Source organism: Ranitomeya variabilis, chromosome 1, assembly GCF_051348905.1.
Source record: "Ranitomeya variabilis isolate aRanVar5 chromosome 1, aRanVar5.hap1, whole genome shotgun sequence".
NCBI classification, from domain to species: Eukaryota; Metazoa; Chordata; class Amphibia; order Anura; family Dendrobatidae; genus Ranitomeya; species Ranitomeya variabilis.
The window spans coordinates 1,064,723,055-1,064,742,121 of NC_135232.1; the positions used below are offsets into that span (position 1 = coordinate 1,064,723,055).

General features: G+C 44.6%; 1 protein-coding gene across 1 annotated transcript in view; it reads left to right on the forward strand.

Annotated features, from left to right (window-relative positions):
• Positions 1-222: 222 nt before the first annotated feature.
• Positions 223-19,067, forward strand: part of LOC143793176 (small integral membrane protein 14-like) — a 32,886-nt gene continuing 14,041 nt past the window's right edge. The window contains exons 1-3 of the mRNA XM_077279902.1: positions 223-381; positions 16,436-16,537; positions 18,648-18,696. Coding sequence (XP_077136017.1) covers positions 16,463-16,537; positions 18,648-18,696 — 124 coding nt within the window. The 5' untranslated portion in view covers positions 223-381; positions 16,436-16,462. The remainder of the gene's footprint in view (positions 382-16,435; positions 16,538-18,647; positions 18,697-19,067) is intronic.

Sequence of the window (19,067 nt, forward strand, 5' to 3'; positions counted from 1 at the left end):
ATGATTGGCTCTGCCACCACTAGTCTTGCTCTTTGAGCATTCATACTGCACAGCGCTCAGCATTTCCTCCAGTAAACACTTCACACAATCCACAGCGGCCCCTAGTGGCCACATGTCAGATCCACTCTCCGGCCAAGCCGGCTCTGGCAGCCTCCGATTGGCTGATTACAGCCTCTCCCACACGCGCCCTACGTTTATTGTTAGGATTGGGGCTCATCACGTGAACGGGGCTTGTCCTCGCCGCAGCTGGAGCCCCCAGGCGCTTTCGTGGGCGGGGACACTGGGGAGATCCGGGTTTGTGGACGAGCATGACGTGTACAACCGAACCAAAACAGAGCAGGTCCTGCACAGCGGAGGCGGCCGGCGGAGTCCTGTACAGAGGTGAGGGCTCCGCACACTGCCGGGACACGGCCCGTCTGTCTGCGGTGCTGGGCATTACAGGTGCTCCTGTGCTGCAGGCGGCGCTGCTGGATGTATGTTCAGGGGGATTCTGTTATTCTAGCGATCATTGTCTACCCTTCCTGAACTGTGGGCAAAGTGGGTATGCAGGGTGTGCAAGGTATGCTGTATACTAGGTATGGTGTGCATGGTGAGGTATGGTGGGTATGCTGGGCATGGTGAGGTATGGTGTATGCTGTGCATGGTGTGTTCTAGGTATGGTGTATTGTGGGTATGGTGGGCATGGTGTATGGTGGGCATGGTGTATGGTGGGTATGGTATATTGTGGGTATGCTGGGCATGGTGGGTATGCTGGGCATGGTGTATTGTGGACATGGTGTATGGTGGGTATGCTGGGTATGGTGTATTGTGGGTATGCTGGGCATGGTGCATGGTGGGTATGCTGGGCATGGTGTATTGTGGGTATGCTGGGCATGGTGTATTGTGGGTATGGTGCATGGTGGATATGTATGTAATACCTGGAGGTCCGGTCGTTGTGTCACCTGACCCATTATACGTTATGCCGCCTGTCAGTTTCCAGTGAGACAGTAGATTTCCTATGCTGAGGGGTTCTAGACTGACCACTACTGCCCCCACTTGTCAGCGCCTGGTGAGATCACCGCCCAAGGACCAATTAGATGATGTAGACTTTAATTATATTTCCTCTAATATCCGTGGAGTTATTTACATGATTATGGTGGCTTTAGTGCTTTATATGGAAAACTTAAAGGGCTTGCCCACTCCTTGGACAACGCTTTATTAAATGCTATATTCCCCCTTGTAAAATAAACATAACATATCCTCGCCTCCCACGACGACGCTGATGACCGCATGACACTGGCTGCAGTGCTGACATGGTATTTCAGTCGGCGGCTGCCAATGGCCTGCAGTGCTTGTACCTCCCCCCGAGAGTCACCTGGAGGAAGTGAGAGCTCAATAGCGTCTGCTACGGCGCAGAGACTCACCAGCACCTGCACAGAACGATGAAGACTCTGCACGTAGAAGGGCGGGTAAGGTTCATGTAACAGAGCGAGGGGCCGGCGCATGCGTGGGATTACAGCGCCGCAACTGCACGACATGTCAATGTGACGTGCATCAGAAGTGGGGTGTCATTATCATGAAGGCAGGAGGCAGGGATATCTTCCAGGCACCGCACGACCCGGAGCCTCGAAGAAATCATTGACATAAAACATTATAACTGCATTTCTCAAGACCTACACTGCAGCTATGTGGCATACAGGTAAGAATTGTTAAACCATTCCATTACCTGTATGCCCATAGTAATAGCTCAAAATCGTCCAGGGGGTGGCAGATTCCCTTTAAGAAGGAGCGTCTCAGAAGTGGACAGCCTTTTTAAACAGGACCTGTCATAAGTAGAGAGTTCTTGCTCTTATTTTATACGCACTACTTCCTAAGTGTTCCAGTTGTGTGTTTTTGTTTGTTTGTTTTTTATCCACCACATGGTTCCTGTTGCATGGGCCTTTTTTTATATTTAGTGCTATTAAGTCTGGTCCTCACAAGAGGATGTTTCTCACAGGGTAATCATGCAGAGGAGCCTAAAGACACAACCACAGAGGATCCTATGAGCCACGCTCCTCTTGTTAAACACTTAGCACGGCGCATGTCGTGTCTCCCCCTTTGATGTGGGCTCCGGCGCTGAGCCCACATCAAAACCGCGACAGGTCAGCTGTTATGTACAGCTGACGTGCGTGCAATAGCGGTGAGTGGAATCGCGATTGGGGCTCATCACGTGAAGGGGGCATGTCCTCCCCACAGCTGGAGCCCCCGGGGTTGCGCAGGCGCTTTCGTGGGCGGGGACACTGGGGAGATCCAGGTTTGCGATCCACCCACCGCTATTAGCCAGTTAAATGACGCTGTCAAACGTTGACAGCGGCATTTAAAGGGAATCTGTCACCTCAAATTGGCGGGATATGTAAATGCCTTTTTTCCGGTCCGATGGGCGGCGTTTCGTCTTCATTTCTACACCGCATCCGTCCCTGTTGTCCGCAATATGTTCAAGAATTAGAGTACTTGTTCTCCATAGTTCACGCGTGTGCAATGCAATCTTCGGTCACGCACGCGCAGTATGCTTTGCCCTACTGCGGGCAAAGCCTAAAAGCATTACTGCGCATGCGCCTGCGCACTATGTCCCAGAACACAACAAAATACTTCCGGGACATGGTGCCCGGGCGCATGCGCAGTAATGCTTTTAGGCTTTGCCCGCAGTTGGACAAAGCATACTGCGCGTGCGTGACCGAAGATTGCATTGCACACGCGTGAACTATGGAGAACAAGTACTCTAATTCTTGAACATATTGCGGACAACAGGGACGGATGCGGTGTAGAAATGAAGACGAAACGCCGCCCATATGACCGGAAAAAAGGCATTTACTTATCCCGCCAATTTGAGGTGACAGATTCCCTTAAACTAGCGCTTCCAGCCATCGGGCCAGAAATGCGCACATCGCTGGCCCCTGTCACATGATCGGGGGTCAGCGATGCGTCAGTATGACAACCACAGGTCTCCTTGAGACCTCTGGTTGTTGATGCCGGATTGCTATGAGTGCCACCCTGTGGTCGGCGCTCATAGAAAGTCTGTAATTCTACTACCTAGGAGCGATCTATGCATCAATGTAGCAAAGCCGATCGAGTTGTGGCAGCTTCTAGCCTCCCATGGAAAAAAATTAAAAGCGCCAGAATTACATTTTTTTGGGTGGCTGCGACATTGCATTAATATGAAATAACGGGCGATCAAAACAACATATCTTTACTAAAATGGTATCATTAAAAACATCAGCTGGGCACACAAAAAAATTGGTCCTCACCCGACCCGAGATCCTGAAACATGGAGACGCTACCGATATTGGAAAATTGCGCAATTTTTTTTTTCTTTTTTTAGCAAAGTTTGGAATTTTTTTTTTTACCCCTTACAGTAAATAAAAAGGAACTTAGATATGTTTGGTATCTATGAACTAGTAATATAAATATATAACTTGGCACTCAACTTTTGTTTAATTTGAAGATTTTTAATGCAGTCCAGCAAAAATAAACAACGTTTCGGTCCTCACCAGACCTTAATCAGGAACTGCGATACATGATCAAAGGGTGCATAATTAAATGAGAATATACATGCATGACAATATCATTGGCACAAAATCATTCAAAGACACAAGTAACATAAATAAAAAATCATAATAACAACAACAGCCAATCTGGTGTGATATCCGTGATCTCCGTGCTCAGAAGCAAAGGAAGAATAAATGGAGAAAAGAGACTGATCATCAAGAAGTACACCTGACTGCTAGGTGCTGTTTAAATCCCAGTATGGTGGAATATAGGATAGGCTACAGGGCAAGGTATTGTAGCTATATGAAGAGTACAGGGTATGGCGGCTCAGGTAAGTGGTGTCGTTCAAAAGTACAACTCGTCCCGCAAAAAACAAGCCCTCACACGGCCATATTGACGGAAAAATAAATAAAGTTATGGCTCTGGGAAGGAGGGGAGCGAAAAACGATAATGCAAAAACGTAAAAGGGCTCCGTCATGAGGGGGTTAAGAATTAGCACTAAATAAAAACAAGTCCCATATCTATGGAACCACGTGGTGGGTTTAAAGGTAATGTGTCTGTAGGATCATCCCTCATAAACAGTCTATATGGGTATACAGGTCATAGGAATCTGAACATGAGCTGTTAAGATCTATGGTCTGGTGTCGCTACTGTTGTCGGGTGTCCCGGAATCAGGGGCTCCTTTCCTAACGCTAGGGGCGCCCTAGCTAGCCCTGTTCCTCAGATTACTTCTGATTGTGAAGACGCTGGGGCCACGGACCTTGTCTTGGCTCCTGAATCCGCCCTCAGTCTGTACCCTTTCCCCACCCAGGGAAGAGGGGAGTAGTAGTATACAGTAATACACCAACCAGACTAACAAGGTAATACGAACAGGGATAAAAGAAAATACTGATCATACAAATATACTCACATAAGTAACAGAGGGATGCATTGGAGAGTGGAGGATGGAGTTAAACCAAAGTAGGAGAAGGAGGGGGATTATCACACACTCAAAACCTAGCAACATTCACAGATAAATCCACCAACCACCTACTCCAACAATAACTACCAACAACAACCTCCAGCCATGCAGCAAATGTTAACTCACAATGAGTATTAGCCAGGGCCTAGTTTATATAGGAGATGGAAGTGGTTAACAGTGCAGTGAGAGCCTAAGGGTATGTGTCCACGTTCAGGATTGCATCAGGATTTGGTCAGGATTTTTCATCAGTATTTGTAAGCCAAAACCAGGAGTGGAACAATTAGAGGAAAAGTATAATAGAAACATATACTCCCCTTTTGCATTTATCACCCACTCCTGGTTTTGGCTTACAAATACTGATGAAAAATCCTGACCAAATCCTGATGCAATCCTGAACGTGGACACATACCCTAAGGGTATGTGCACGCTTAGGAAGGAGCTCTGCGGATTTTTCCACAGCAGATTTCAGAAATCCGCTGGTAAAAGGCACTGTGTTTTACCGCGGATTTTGTTCGCATTCCACCTGCAGTTTTACACCTGCGTATTCCTATTGTGGAGCAGGTGTAAACCGCAGCGGAATCGACACAAAGAATTGACATGCTGCGGAATGTAACCTGCAGCGTTTCTGCGCGTTTTTTTCCGCACCATGGGCACTGCGGATTGCGTTTTCCATAGGTTTACATTGTACTGTAAACACATGGAAAGCTGCTGCGGTTCCGCAGCAAAATCCACAACCTGTGCACATAGTCTAAAGACAGAAAAGCTTCCAGGAGCTCTCAACTAAGCAGGTTAACCCTTGCGCTGCCCAAAAAAATTTACACCGTTTAGTAAGAATGTTAAGTGCTTCTAATGAGTGCAGGAGTATCAAATGCAGCAGTCTTCTGGCTCCTCTGTCATGGTACACCTGTGACAACCAGACTCTGGTCTCAATTAGAATCTGCCTCCATAGATTATTTTACATGAAAGGGGCGTTACCAGGGTGGGACATGTAATGGCTGACAGTTTGCTCTCCTGATCTGCCTGTCTGACTTTGGTAACATCCTCTTTTGTTTACAATAATCTCTGGAGGCAGATTCTCGGGGAGATCTATGTCCGGCCCGTAGGAGTTAACAGACTATTTACATATTAAGAAAAACATGGATTTCTCTGGAATAAGTAATTGGTTTACAGATATTAACTTATCATTTTATTCATCTTCCTATGATCTACATGCCCATATAGACGGCTTAGGAAGGACGATACTACTGACAGATTCCCTTTAAAACAAGTGTAAAAACTGCCCTTGATTGCCCTGGTGACAGGTCTTCTTTAAAGGGAACCTGTCACATAGGAAATGCAGTTCATTCTGCAGGCACCATGTTATAGAGCAGGAGGAGCTCCGCAGAATACTCTGCAGCTTCATTGGAAAAGATTCAGTATAACTTGTTTTATTCATTTTAATCTCTAGTTCTTCTAGGCTCAGGGGTCTAGTGGGTGGTCCTGATCAGTGATTGACTGCTATCTCTGGCAATCATCTCCTTTACTGGAAATCTTTAAAAAAATAGAGATTAGTTGTACTGAATCGTTTCCCACAAAACGATCAAGTAATCTGCTGAACTTCTCCTGTCCCCACCGTGCTACCTGCAGATTGGGCAGCATCTTCAGTGTGACAGGTTCCCTTTCAGTGATCAGCCTGGGGATTGACATCTTTTTTTTATTCTATTTTTCCATAACCAGATGTGACAAGGAGGAGACATATCAGAAGACTGTTCCGCTTTGTCCTTTTTGATCAATTCCCAGTTTAGACCCCAGCACTGCCATTGTATGTGCACAGCTTCAGTCAGCGGATCTGACCATTTCATTGGCGCTATTTACTGTGTGCCAGGCCTTAAAAAATATCTTTTTTTTTTTTTTTTTTTATGTCTTCTTTGGCCAAATTCAGACATCTGTGAAACAATGTGTATGGACTAGCTGCACGTCTCCTGTAATGAGTATATAGGGGCTGGGGGAGACTCGAAGCCAGTCCGTACACAACTGTGTTTCAAAAGTGTCCGAATTTAGCTTTAGATGTAAGACACTGGCAGATATTCCTGCTAAGTCCTCATTCAGATGCACAGTTAGTTTGATTGTATGTTTTGTTTTTTGTATTTTATTTGTATTTATCTTTATTTTTTATTTTTGCATATGAGGAAAAATTACTAGTTTTCTGCATAGTTTGCTAGTTCCAATTTGTATTCATTTTTGACCTGTGAGACCAATTTTACTAGCAACATGATGCCTGAGAGCTATCCGCTTTTTTGATGGGTCTGTTCACTTGATTCATTTGAATGGGTAAGTTTAATCTGCAAATTAGATCAAAAGTGGACTATTATTATTATTAATTTTTTATTTTTTTGTGGTCACTTGCAAAATGAAGGTCAGCTGAACATGGCCAGAGACTATAATGCGTGCATGTTCTACTTGTGGAAAACATGGATAGAAAATGTGCATGACTAGGTCAGAACCAAAGGATTGGACATGTTGAAATCCAACATGCCTGACCATACTTTCTCCGAACATCTACCATGAGGGGAAAGTGTAGACACCTCCATATATACAATAAAATAGTAAACAAGTTCCACGAATATTAATGTGTGTGTGTGGTCTGCTTTAAGGTACCGTCACACTAAGCAACGTCGCCAGCGATCTGTGACGTTGCAGCGTCCTAGGGAGCGAGATCGCTGTATTTGACACGCAGCAGCGATCAGAATCCCGCTGTGAAATTGCTGGTCGCTGCTAGAAGGTCTGCACATTATTTGGTCGCTAGGTCGCCGTGTATCGCCGTGTTTGACGGCAAAAGCAACCATACCAGCGATATTTTACACTGGTAACCAGGGTAAACATCGGGTTACTAAGCGCAGGGCCGCGCTTAGTAACCCGATGTTTACCCTGGTTACCAGCGTAAAATGTAAAAAAAAAAAAAACAGTACATACTCACATGCTTCCCCCGGCGTCTCCTTCCCACACTGACTGAGCGCCGCAAATTGAAAGTGAAAGCACAGCACAGCGGTGACGTCACCGCTGTGCCCTGCTACTGCCGGCGCTCAGTCATTACAGGAAGCGGACGCCGGGGGACGCATGTAAGTATGTACTTACATTTTACGCTGGTAACCAGGGTAAACATCGGGTTACTAAGCGCGGCCCTGCGCTTAGCAACCCGATGTTTACCCTGGTTACCCGGGGACCTCGGCATAGTTGGTCGCTGGAGAGCGGTCTGTGTGACAGCTCTCCAGCGACCACACAGCGACGCTGCAGCGATCGGCATTGCTGTCGCTATCGCTGCAGCGTCGCTTAGTGTGACGGTACCCTTAGTCTTTCTGACAACCTTTATGTGCCGGGGTTGGTGTCTGGAGCAGGATCCCTGAGTTGCAGGAGAAATGTCTCCTTGTTCTGTGTTCCTTTTACTTTAAAATGTTGGTCTGTAAAGGTACCTTCACACGAAGCGACGCTGCAGCGATAGCGACATCGATGTCGATCGCTGCAGCGTCGCTGTTTGGTCGCTGGAGAGCTGTCACACAGACCGCTCTCCAGCGATCAACTATGCCGAGGTCCCCTGGTAACCAGGGTAAACATCGGGTAACTAAGCGCAGGGCCGCGCTTAGTAACCCGATGTTTACCCTGGTTACCAGCGTAAAATCTAAAAAAAACAAACAGCACATACTTACATTCACGTCCCCCTGCGTCCACTTCCTGACTGACTGAGCGCCGTACAGTGAGAGCAGAGCGGTGACGTCACCGCTGTGCTGCTTTCACTTTCACTTTGCGGCGCTGAGTCAGAGGAGGAAGCAGACTGCAGGGGACGCAATGTGAGTATGTGCTGTTTGTTTTTTTTACATTTTACGCTAGTAACCAGGGTAAACATCGGGTAACTAAGCGCGGCCCTGCGCTTAGTAACCCGATGTTTACCCTGGTTACCAGTGTAAAATATCGCTGGTATCGTTGCTTTTGCTTTCAAACACAACGATACACAGCGATCGGACGACCAAATAAAGTTCTGGACTTTATTCAGCGACATCACAGCAGGATCCTGATCGCTGCTGCGTGTCAAACGAAACGATATCGCTAGCGAGGACGCTGCAACGTCACGGATTGCTAGCGATATCGTTATAATGTCGTTTCGTGTGAAGGTACCTTAAGTGAAGAACAGAGCAGGGGCTACAGCTGTGCAGTGATTCCTCAGGGGCACCCTGCTTGCTCAAGATGTGGAAGGAATGTGTCTCCTCGGGAGCTTGGTCTTCTTTTCTTTGGTTTTTTTTTCATGGCTTTGTTCAGATGACCATTGTTCGTCTAATCATTTCAAATTGTGCATAAATTAAAAGATAAGACCTAACAAGACTTGTATTAGGTTTAGTAATGAAGGCTTTGTCCATCTTCCTGGCATTGATGGGGTTACATGCATTGGCAGTCTATGGATTATCTTTGAAGATATGGGAATCTCAAGTCCATTATTCAAAGTCTATTGACTATAGGGTCCCAGCACCCATTCCCTTCTGGTGCCTGGCTCTGGTTCCCTTCCTGGTTCCTCTATCTTGTCTCTGTAATATTTCACAAGGATAGGATAATGTGCATAAGAATATATCCCTTCCCCCAAAAGAATAAGTCATTCATTTATTTTCTTGGGTTATTTCTACCTTCCCTGTATTGTAGAAGTGACACCATACGGTAGCCCCCATGGTCTGTCCGCAGGGGACTGATAGGCGGAGGATCCTCCGGATTGTGCACTGCACTTTTTTGTGTGTGTAGTTTTCCCATTAAGAATTGTGAGAACTGGATAAGTCAAGGTTTTGTATTTTATTTTTATTTTCCAGCTAACGAAATGCTGAATGTATTTGAGGATAAGACATGTCCAATTCCATAATTCACAGGAACTCCTGACATTTTCTCTTCTCATTTTCTTTGTTCTCTGACGTGTGACCTGGCATGATACATTCTGTGAGAGCAGAAAGTTACCGTATTTGTCCTTCTAGTCCCAGAGTGATGCAACTTCATTCCCGGAACTGGTTTCATATATTAAAAGTTTAGCTTTACCCTGGGTGGATTTCACTCCTATAAAAACCTAAACACACAGGAAACATTTTATACTTGTCTGTTTTATTTATTTTTTTATACACTCAGGGTTTTGTTTAAAATAATAATAATAAAAAAAAAAAAAATACGGTCATAAAATACTGACAATCTGCAATGTCAAAAATAAGCCAGGAGGGATTGATCTGCACAAGGGGTCCCAACAAACTTGTATTGCTTACCTTACTCCTCCACTGTCTCTGTGTCCGCTGGGATGGAGGAGGGGGCTGACTTGGCTAATGAGGGGGCTGACTTGGCTAATGAGGGGGCTGACTTGGCTAATGAGGGGGCTGACTTGGCTAATGAGGGGGCTGACTCGGCTAATGAGGGGGCTGACTTGGCTAATGAGTGGAGCCAACACACCGGGTACACGATCTCTGCTGTGTCAGACTAGAAGCAGAGCTGAAGCTTCCTAAACCCTGAGATCAGGACCAAAGTTTACTAATCGGTGGCGTTTTGATAAAATATTTGCTAATTACAATTTTAAAAACATGTAAAACATTTTGTATTTTGCCGAAGAACCCTCTTAGAGGTAACATGTATGCCAAATTTTAGATTTGATGTATTACTGGAACATGTCATGTTTTAGAGGTACAGATAAAGAGGTAGGTATAGAAACGCTCTATGACCTATCTTCTGGGAGGAGACTGCACAAGCAATACCAAAATATTCCGTACCTGTCTTACTTCGTGCATGTCACATTGGATCTGGAGAGTGGTCCCTGAAGCTTAAAGAGGGGTGTATAACGAGAAAATGACTTCAGGTTTTGTTAAATGTATCATAAAAAAAAAAAAATATGGCAATCCCGCAATTTTCAGGTTTTTTTAGACTTTGACTTTCTGTACTTTCAGGAAGAGTTTTCAGCTTGCTCATTATCAGCAGAGGCAGGATTACAATGACAGGTGACATGTCTATACACAGCTGATAACACAGGATCCCCTGTCACTATAGGTGATTTTACACCCAACCTGCTCTCCCTCAATTCACAATGACTCTTGCGCAGGCTTATTTGACGCAACAGTACAAAAGTTTGCTCTGATCACGACCCTTTGTGCCTAAGTAAATGTCTTATTTCCAGAAAAAATAGGAAGCTAAGGTCTAAAAACGCCTGAGAGGCCAGTGTGGAAATTGCAGGATTTCTTATCTATTATTTTTAATACAGATTTTGACATGTAAAAAAAAAATACATTTATCACAAAAATTTGATTTAAAGGGGTCATTTTCGGATGACCCATTCTCTTAAATGTATGCTCCTCTCCATATCTGAAAACCAGTGTCTATCCAGGAATGCTAAATTGTAGAAAAGTAAATATTTAACTTGAGGTTCAAGTCCTAAAGTTCACATAGATGATCTGATGATCTGTAGCGGAGGTTGGGAAACCTTCCATTTAATACTTGCCTTAAAATCCCTCAAATACATGCCATGAAGAGCTGACCGTTGAGCGCTTGGTCATAAAGATGTCTAACATTAGACAGTACATGCTTCATTCATGATTTTGGGTCGTGCAGGTATTAATGCCAACTTCTCCTTTGATTTAGGTCCTGAGTGCTCGGTGCACCCTTGGTGTGGCCTAACATTTAATGGCCTCTCCCCAACTACGTGTTTGCTCTCTATCGCCATCTCCTCCTCTTCTTTGACAGCTCTGGCTTTATAGAGGCAGAGCTGGATGGAAAATGTGTGGCTTGGAAGGTGCACTGAACTATTAGGCCATGCCAATATGCATGCCCACATAGACGTCTTAGGAGCGTTGATCCTATAGACAGATTCCCGTTAAAGGGATCCTGGCAGGACAACGTAACACATTGAAGTAGTGGTGCTGGTCCCTGTTGTACAGTAAAAAAAAAAAAAAATTCTGTTTAGATCCAATATGAAAGTCGTATGCAAATCAGTCTGTTATTGTACTGGGGACCAAGTACACTGACTGACACACACACACACACACACACACACACACACACACACACACACACACACCCTTTCATGCCTGATTTATCATTACTGGCAAATTTCATGTTTACAGAAAATGTATAATTTTCATCGCGGCACAAGCACCATTGCAGCCGTACCACTACTCCTCACATGCTGACCAGCGTTGCTGCAAATCATTTTGCCGGACTTTATCAGTCACAGGATCATTGACAGCAGCCTCCTACCTGGCATGTCCGGCTCTTCTGTTGGTTGGTGTGACATCATCGTGACTATATGTGATGTCAAGCCGGCTGATCAGGTAGGTAGGGCAGCAGGAGGTGGTCCCCATCCAGTGGGGCTCCCCATCCAGTTACAACAGATTGCTAATGGATCCTGGAATCCAGTCACACCAACTCTAGTGCGGCCAGGATCCCTTACACAATAACGGTCTTTATAAAAAAAAAAAGAAAAAAACCTAGTTCCTCTAAAGACAGAACCGCGCGCATTGTCTGTTTCTTACACTTTTGTATCGGAGTCTTCTTGGCTGCTGACATAACATCTTGCAGCTACCTTACTTTTTTTTATACATTTTATCGTCTATGTAAATTTCCCTTCTAGTCTGATAACTTTCAAAGCTAAAAAGAGGAACTGTAGCTTTCTTAACAGTCCGCGGTTATTTTCTTACGTTGGGATAAATATTGTTTGTCTTCGTTAACCGCTGCTTTCCTGTTCTCTGAGTGATCCACTGTCGGCTCAGAATAGGGTGGTTCTGCCCCGTCCCAATAGTCCGCAGGGCCTTGGATTCATACCGGGGTCTTTAGATTCTACATTACTGTTGCACTATCACAACAATGACACCCAGCGGTAATTTTAATCTTCTGTTCGGACAGTCTGACTGTATGTGTTTCCCAATGAACAGAACGATCATTAAAGGGAATCGGTCACCAGGATTTTGCTATGTAATCCGAGAGCAGATGATGTAGGGACTGAGACCCTGATTCCAGTAATAGCCTTTCCTGGGCTGCTTGCTGTTATTTTCACGCAATCACAGTTTTCTCTGCCGCAGTTCTAGCAGAGCTGTTAAAAAAAAAAATAGGGCACTTTTTTGCCCTGTCCGTAAATAAATTTAAGGCGTCCATTATTTATTTTTCATCATAGAGCTTAACTTCAGTCTTCAGTCTGTTTTGGGACTTTTTTTTTCTTACCCCTCCTGATTTGTGTAAACCTTCAAACTTTCGAGACAAAGAAAAAGTTTATGCAGGCACTTATGGCATTTCTTGGCTCCATAAGTTGTATACGATGTACAAAATCTTTCACCTCTCATTATTCTGCTGGGATTGGAAACGGGAGCATTATTTCAGGCAGCTTGGCATCGGGTGCATGCCGGTGTCCTCGGGTGAATGTGATGATTTGTTTGCCCAGTGTTGGCTCATCCACGTATCTATCTCTCATTGGAGCAGCAGCTCTCCTTAAAATCCTTGGGTCAACAGGGATTTTATCATTAACCCCTTCACTGCCCTGTACCGCCTAATATTCTGGCATCCACTCCTCCACTGTTTGGCCATTGTATAGCAGTATTGTTTAGGCAGTGTAGCACAGCCGTGTTTCTGTCCAGTGTTAGGGTGATCTGCTTTACGTGATGGCCAGGCACTATTCTTATGGAAGGGTCATGTTCACACATGGTGGATATGCTGCAGATTTTTCATATGGAGTTTGTAGGTGGAAAATCCGCAGCATAACAAAGGGTCACCACAGCGGCTGAGATTTCATGGAATCTTATCTGCATGGTGCAGAGAAAAAAAAAACAAGCTGAAATTGAGATGCAGTGTGGATGTTGTCTGCAGCGTGCTTGGGTACCCTGCTCATTTATGCAGAAGATTTCACCCTTAGTAATGTGGATTTGGAGTAAAATCTCCCAACAGATTGGCATGTACCTCGTGGCTTTTGCTGCAGATTTCTTGAGGTTTTTATCTGCACAATTTGCATCCCTTGTGGGGGAACCATAAATAATAAGCCTAGGTGTGAACTGATGCATCATCTGCTCCCTTATTGCTTGTTCATTGCAGGACGACTCGCCAACGCGATTGATGATTGCCGACTTCAGCAGAAATGCTCTATAATTTTATACAAGTATATCTCATGGTGACACGTATTGTTTGGCTTGAAGATCAGTGTCGCATTGTGAAATTACATTTAAAGGGAATCTGTCAGTTTTAGTTCAGTAATCAGTGCTGTTGTTTACTTATAGTTAAGGATTTATTACCAGAAGATTATCATTGCCAGGTGTGATGTACAGACAACTGCTAGTCCTTCTCCGCCCCTTTCTGTGATTAGCAGCTCACTGACTATGGACATTTTATATATATATATATATATATATATATATATATAGAGCCTGGTGTGGGCAGGATTAGCTTTTATTAGCTCTGCTGTATTGCTAAATCTTAAAACTCCGGTTGTCACAACTGCTGCAGCCAGTAAACTACCGTATTTTACGGACTATAAGACACATTTTTTGTCCCCCAAATTTTTTTGGGGAAAATGGGGGTGCGTCCTCTAGTCAGAATGTGCTTAGAAGTAGTGTGGTGGCAGCAGGTGTCGGGCAACTCTTCAGTGGTCCGACGCTGCAGGGCGATGGTTTTGCTCCCATCCCAGGCTGGTGGCTCGGTGCCAAGATCAGTCTGCACTTGCGCCGCCTTCGGCAGCCATTTTCCCGGAGGCCACAGCATTGAGGCAATGGAAGTGTGGCGGATTTGGGCTTTCACAAAATGTTGGCAGAGCCCCCCGTACCACTGAGCACCGACGAACCTGCCACACCAGCCTGGGATGGGATTTCCCGGAGGCCATTGAATCACAGCAATGGATGTGTGGGGCTCCAGGCTTTCACAAAATGTCGGGGGAGCCCCTGCACCGCCAAACCTGCTGCACCAGTCTGGGTCATATCATCGCCGGACCACCGAACACCCCCGTGGGTAAGCTAAGTTTAGACTATAAGACAGATCCCCACTTGATGCATTAATTTCTTTTCCCCCATTTTCCTTCCGAAAATTTGGGGTGCGTCTTATTGTTCGGTACGTCTTTATAGTCCGAAAAATATGGTAAATGATACATCGCTGGAATCAGGGTCTCCTTGCCTAAATCAGGCTGCTCTCGGATCAAGTAGCAACTACCTAGTGACAAATTCCCTTTAATGACTTTCAGTTGGGTTTTATCATTACCCACGACCTTGACCATTGCAGGTAGCAAGTCGCACACAACTTTAACCCCTTAACTTCATGTAATTGCAGTTCTTCCACATGTGGTGATTTGAATGTTTTGGGGTCTTTTCCAGACTACTCTAAAATTGTTGGTTGGCAGCAAGTAGTAGACGAGTTACAGACGCCTTTTTGGTCACTTGATATATGGAACCAATATACAGAGTGTTAGGATCCCATCAGCGAGTGCGAGCGGGCGCTCATCCATATGGATCGAATTCTTCATCTCTAGGCACACTAATCTTGGGTAACATTCATGCAGACTGTGTATAATCCAGTTATAGAAAATACACAGGAGTAACCAAAGAACCCAGGCTTGTATTACGTATTCTTTGTCCGGCCGGTACACAACACTAGCTGTGCGTCTAACTGCATTGCCCAACATCAAAAAATGCTGATTGTTTGTGAATGTCGCTAATCTGATGTTTACCGTCAAGCAGCTAGAAGGCTGCTGCCCCACATAGGTGGTGGTTTTTCTTGTATTGTATGGTATGTATGTGTGTAATAAATATATTAGTGCATGTATGTGAACCCTGAGTGGGTGAGTGTTCTGTTGAGAATCCTGTTGTCCTTGTTTCTGACACCAGTAGCCTTATACTTCTGTGCTCCATGTCCAGCTGTTATAGTCACGCTGTGTATGTGTGCTGCCAATAGAGGGCGCACACGGATCGCAGATTTCTGGAAATACTCGCAGGTAACATCCTAAGGGCATTGTCTAGAAGATTTATATGGTTGCCCTGCACTAAAGGTTGTCCTTTAGCCTGTGTACAGTACAATTATCAGTCATTGTTTAGGACCCTGTATTGTTGTCACACATACCTACATACAGTAGGTAGAAGTGATTTTTCCTTTCTTAACCCTTTCACCTCAGTGTGTATCTGACAACACATTCATTTAATGGAATCTGACATCAGAAAGTCAGGTTTTTCTGTTACATTTATTTAAAGAAACAAAAAACGGTGAAATTTGTGGCACTATATGTTATGTCTTTGTCTGTACGCGTCTTCTCTGTAATGTAAAGTGCTGTGGAATACGTTGGCGATATAGAAATAAAAATGAATGTAGTAATTTTTGTTTTGTCTAATATCAGTCTATATTAAAGGGAAATATTGCAATTTTCACACTGACCATTAGGGCCATTCATTCTAGATATCTTACAAAATTCTGTTTCAGGAAACAACATATGTACATAGACCCCTGACCACATCTTTTGTATTGAAGCATCTAATGAGCATATACACAGGTCATTGTCAAGGGAAGGGGAGCTGGGCCATCACCTATTGTGATTGATGGGTCATTTCTTGCCAGCTGTATAAAGAGGTGTTATCTGCCATTGTATCCTGCCTCTGATGATAGTGAGTCTGCTAACAATGTATAGCACATTGTATTTTTAGTTTTGAATGTCTTTATGAAATATTTGCAGTCAGGGACATAACATATTTGTTAAATTTAACCGTTGCACATAAGAATATACCCAAGCAGCAAACTGCGTCATCTCGATTTGTAAGTGTGTGTACTATGCAGACATCGCAGTTTTGCAGAAGGGGAAAAAAAAACCTCCAGTTTTGAGAAAATTAGGTTAAACCTGCAAATCGAGCTGTGTGTAAGTATTCCTTCAATCTCCGCGGGCAGGCTGCTTTTTGCATGATGCACATTGTGTATATCTTCTGTTCTGTTTGATATCTCCTTCTTACAATAAATAACTTGCATCTGTACTTTTCACAGGTTGCTGTAGACTCACTCGCCGTGAAAATGGCAGACGGCAATTTTGATCCCTGTGAGTGCATTTGCTCCCATGACTATGCAATGCGAAGACTGATAAATCTGGTAAGGATAACATCTGACTCTATAATTCAACCTAAAGGGGTTTTCCCATCCCCAAGACCCTATCCCAATATGTAGTAAGTGTAATAATATTAAGGAATGCGTCCAATTAAAAATGTAATATAGTTCTTCTAATTTGCTTTGTTGTTTACCCCATGTGCAGGGCATTGTAGAAGCTTGGATATCCATTACAACCGCTAAAAACAGTCACTATATGAGTGGCCATAATCAGGAATACCTAAGCTACTGCCCTGCACAAGGGGTTAGCGTCATAGGAAATCAGAAGAACTATACTACATTTCTAATTGGAGGAATTTGCTAATAATATTATTATTGCACCTGCTACAAATATATATATACTGTTTCTATCTATCTATCTATCTATCTATATACACTAGATGGTGGCCCGATAGTAACGCATCGGGTATTCTAGAATATGCATGTCCACGTAGTGCACTGCACAGCCCACGTAGTGCACTGCACAGCCCACGTAGTGCACTGCACAGCCCACGTAGTGCACTGCACAGCCCACGTAGTGCACTGCACAGCCCACGTAGTGCACTGCACAGCCCACGTAGTGCACTGCACAGCCCACGTAGTGCACTGCACAGCCCACGTAGTGCACTGCACAGCCCACGTAGTGCACTGCACCGCCCACGTAGTGCACTGCACCGCCCACGTAGTGCACTGCACAGCCCACGTAGTGCACTGCACAGCCCCCTATGTCACAGGTTAAAAAATAAACATATACTCACCTTCCGAGGGCGCCTTGTAGTAGTTCTGTCGCCTGTGTGCGGTGCAGGCGGCAGCTTCCGGTCCCAGGGTGTGATGACGTTGCGGTCACATGACCGTGACGTCACGGCAGGTCCTTCTCGCCGACCATCCTTGCCACCGGAACCTGCCGCTTGCATGGAGCTGTCACTGGAGCGTCGCGAGGAGCGGGAAAGGCGGCGGAAGGTGAGTATATCATGATTTTTTAACATTAGATGTTTTTACATAGGCAGCATCAATAGTTTTTACATAGGCAGCATCAAAAGTAAAAACGTGGTCACACAGGGTTAATAGCGGCGGTAACTGAGTGAGTTACCTGCGGCATAACGCGGTCCGTTACCGCTGGCATTAACCCTGTGTGAGTGGTGACTGCGGGGAGTATGGAGCGGGCGCCGGGCACTGACTGCAGGGGAGTAGGGAGGGACTAATTGGACTGTGGCCGTCGCTGATTGGTCGCGGCAGCCATGACAGGCAGCTGGCGAGACCAATCAGCGACTTGGACTCCATGACAGACAGACAGGCCGCAACCAATGAATATCCGTGACAGACGGAAGTACCGCTTAGACAATTATATAGTAGATAGATATATATATATAATACACCTTTTGAGTGGTCTGATTTTTTTCCTAATTACCTGTAGTTTCTGCAGAGTGTTTTTTGCTTTATGAAGCCTATAATCTAGAGTTCATTGACAAGCTCTATATTAAGCATCCCAATAGTCACTGTCAATTCACTGCTTAATGGCCTAAACCACCAAGTTTTTTGCAACGGCTGGTTAAGATGTATGACCCAAACAGAAAACCAACCTCTTATGCAACGTTCTGGTGACTTTGTTACCTCAGTAGTTGTAAGCCAAAACCAGGAGTGGGTGATAAATGCAGAAGTGGTGCATATGTTTCTATTATACTTTTCCTCTATTTGTTCCACTCCTGGTTTTGGCTTACAGATACTGAGGTAAAATACTGCTAGTGTGACACCGGCCTTAGTATTTGGTCAGTATTTTACCTCAGTATTTGTAAGCCAAAACCAGGAGTGGGTGATAAATGCAGAAGTGGTGCATATGTTTCTATTATACTTTTCCTCAGATTGTTCCACTGCTGGTTTTGGGTTCCAAATACTGAGGTAAAATACTGACCAAATACTGAACGTGTGACCGTGGCCTTACATAAACTCTGTGTAGAAAGCCTTCCATGTTGGAACATGCGCTATAATTTGACATCAGAGGTGGAGGATCGAGGTTAAGAGGTGCCTTGTGATAGGTTTTACTTCTTTGTACAGTAACTTGTGTAACTGTTTTCATCTCCCATGTACCATATTTTCCCATTTTCCCGCTTTTCTGCAGCTGCGGCAGTCTCAGTCTTACTGCACGGACGTAGAATGCTTACAGGAACGTGAGTATATTTACTGTACTATTCAGCATCAGGTTTTTCTAGGTGAAATTCCAATTCACATCTGGATTGTTTGGCCTGCGTTGCAGGTTCTCTCATTTTTGCCGCAAATAATCTTCACAGAAACGCTATTTTTTTTTTTATTATTATTTTTTCCCCCAGCAAAATGAGATACACTTCGACCAAAGGCAACACATCACATAAGACAAAACATTGCATTTTATTTTTATTACAAGCGTAATTCAAGCCTATGTAACGACATCTCATCTACTGAAGAACTGCCTATAAGCAGAGCAGCAATTAAAATCCGGCTGTGGTGACGACGTGTCCTCCATAGCCTCTTATTCTGAATCGGGGTGCCCAAACCACAAGGG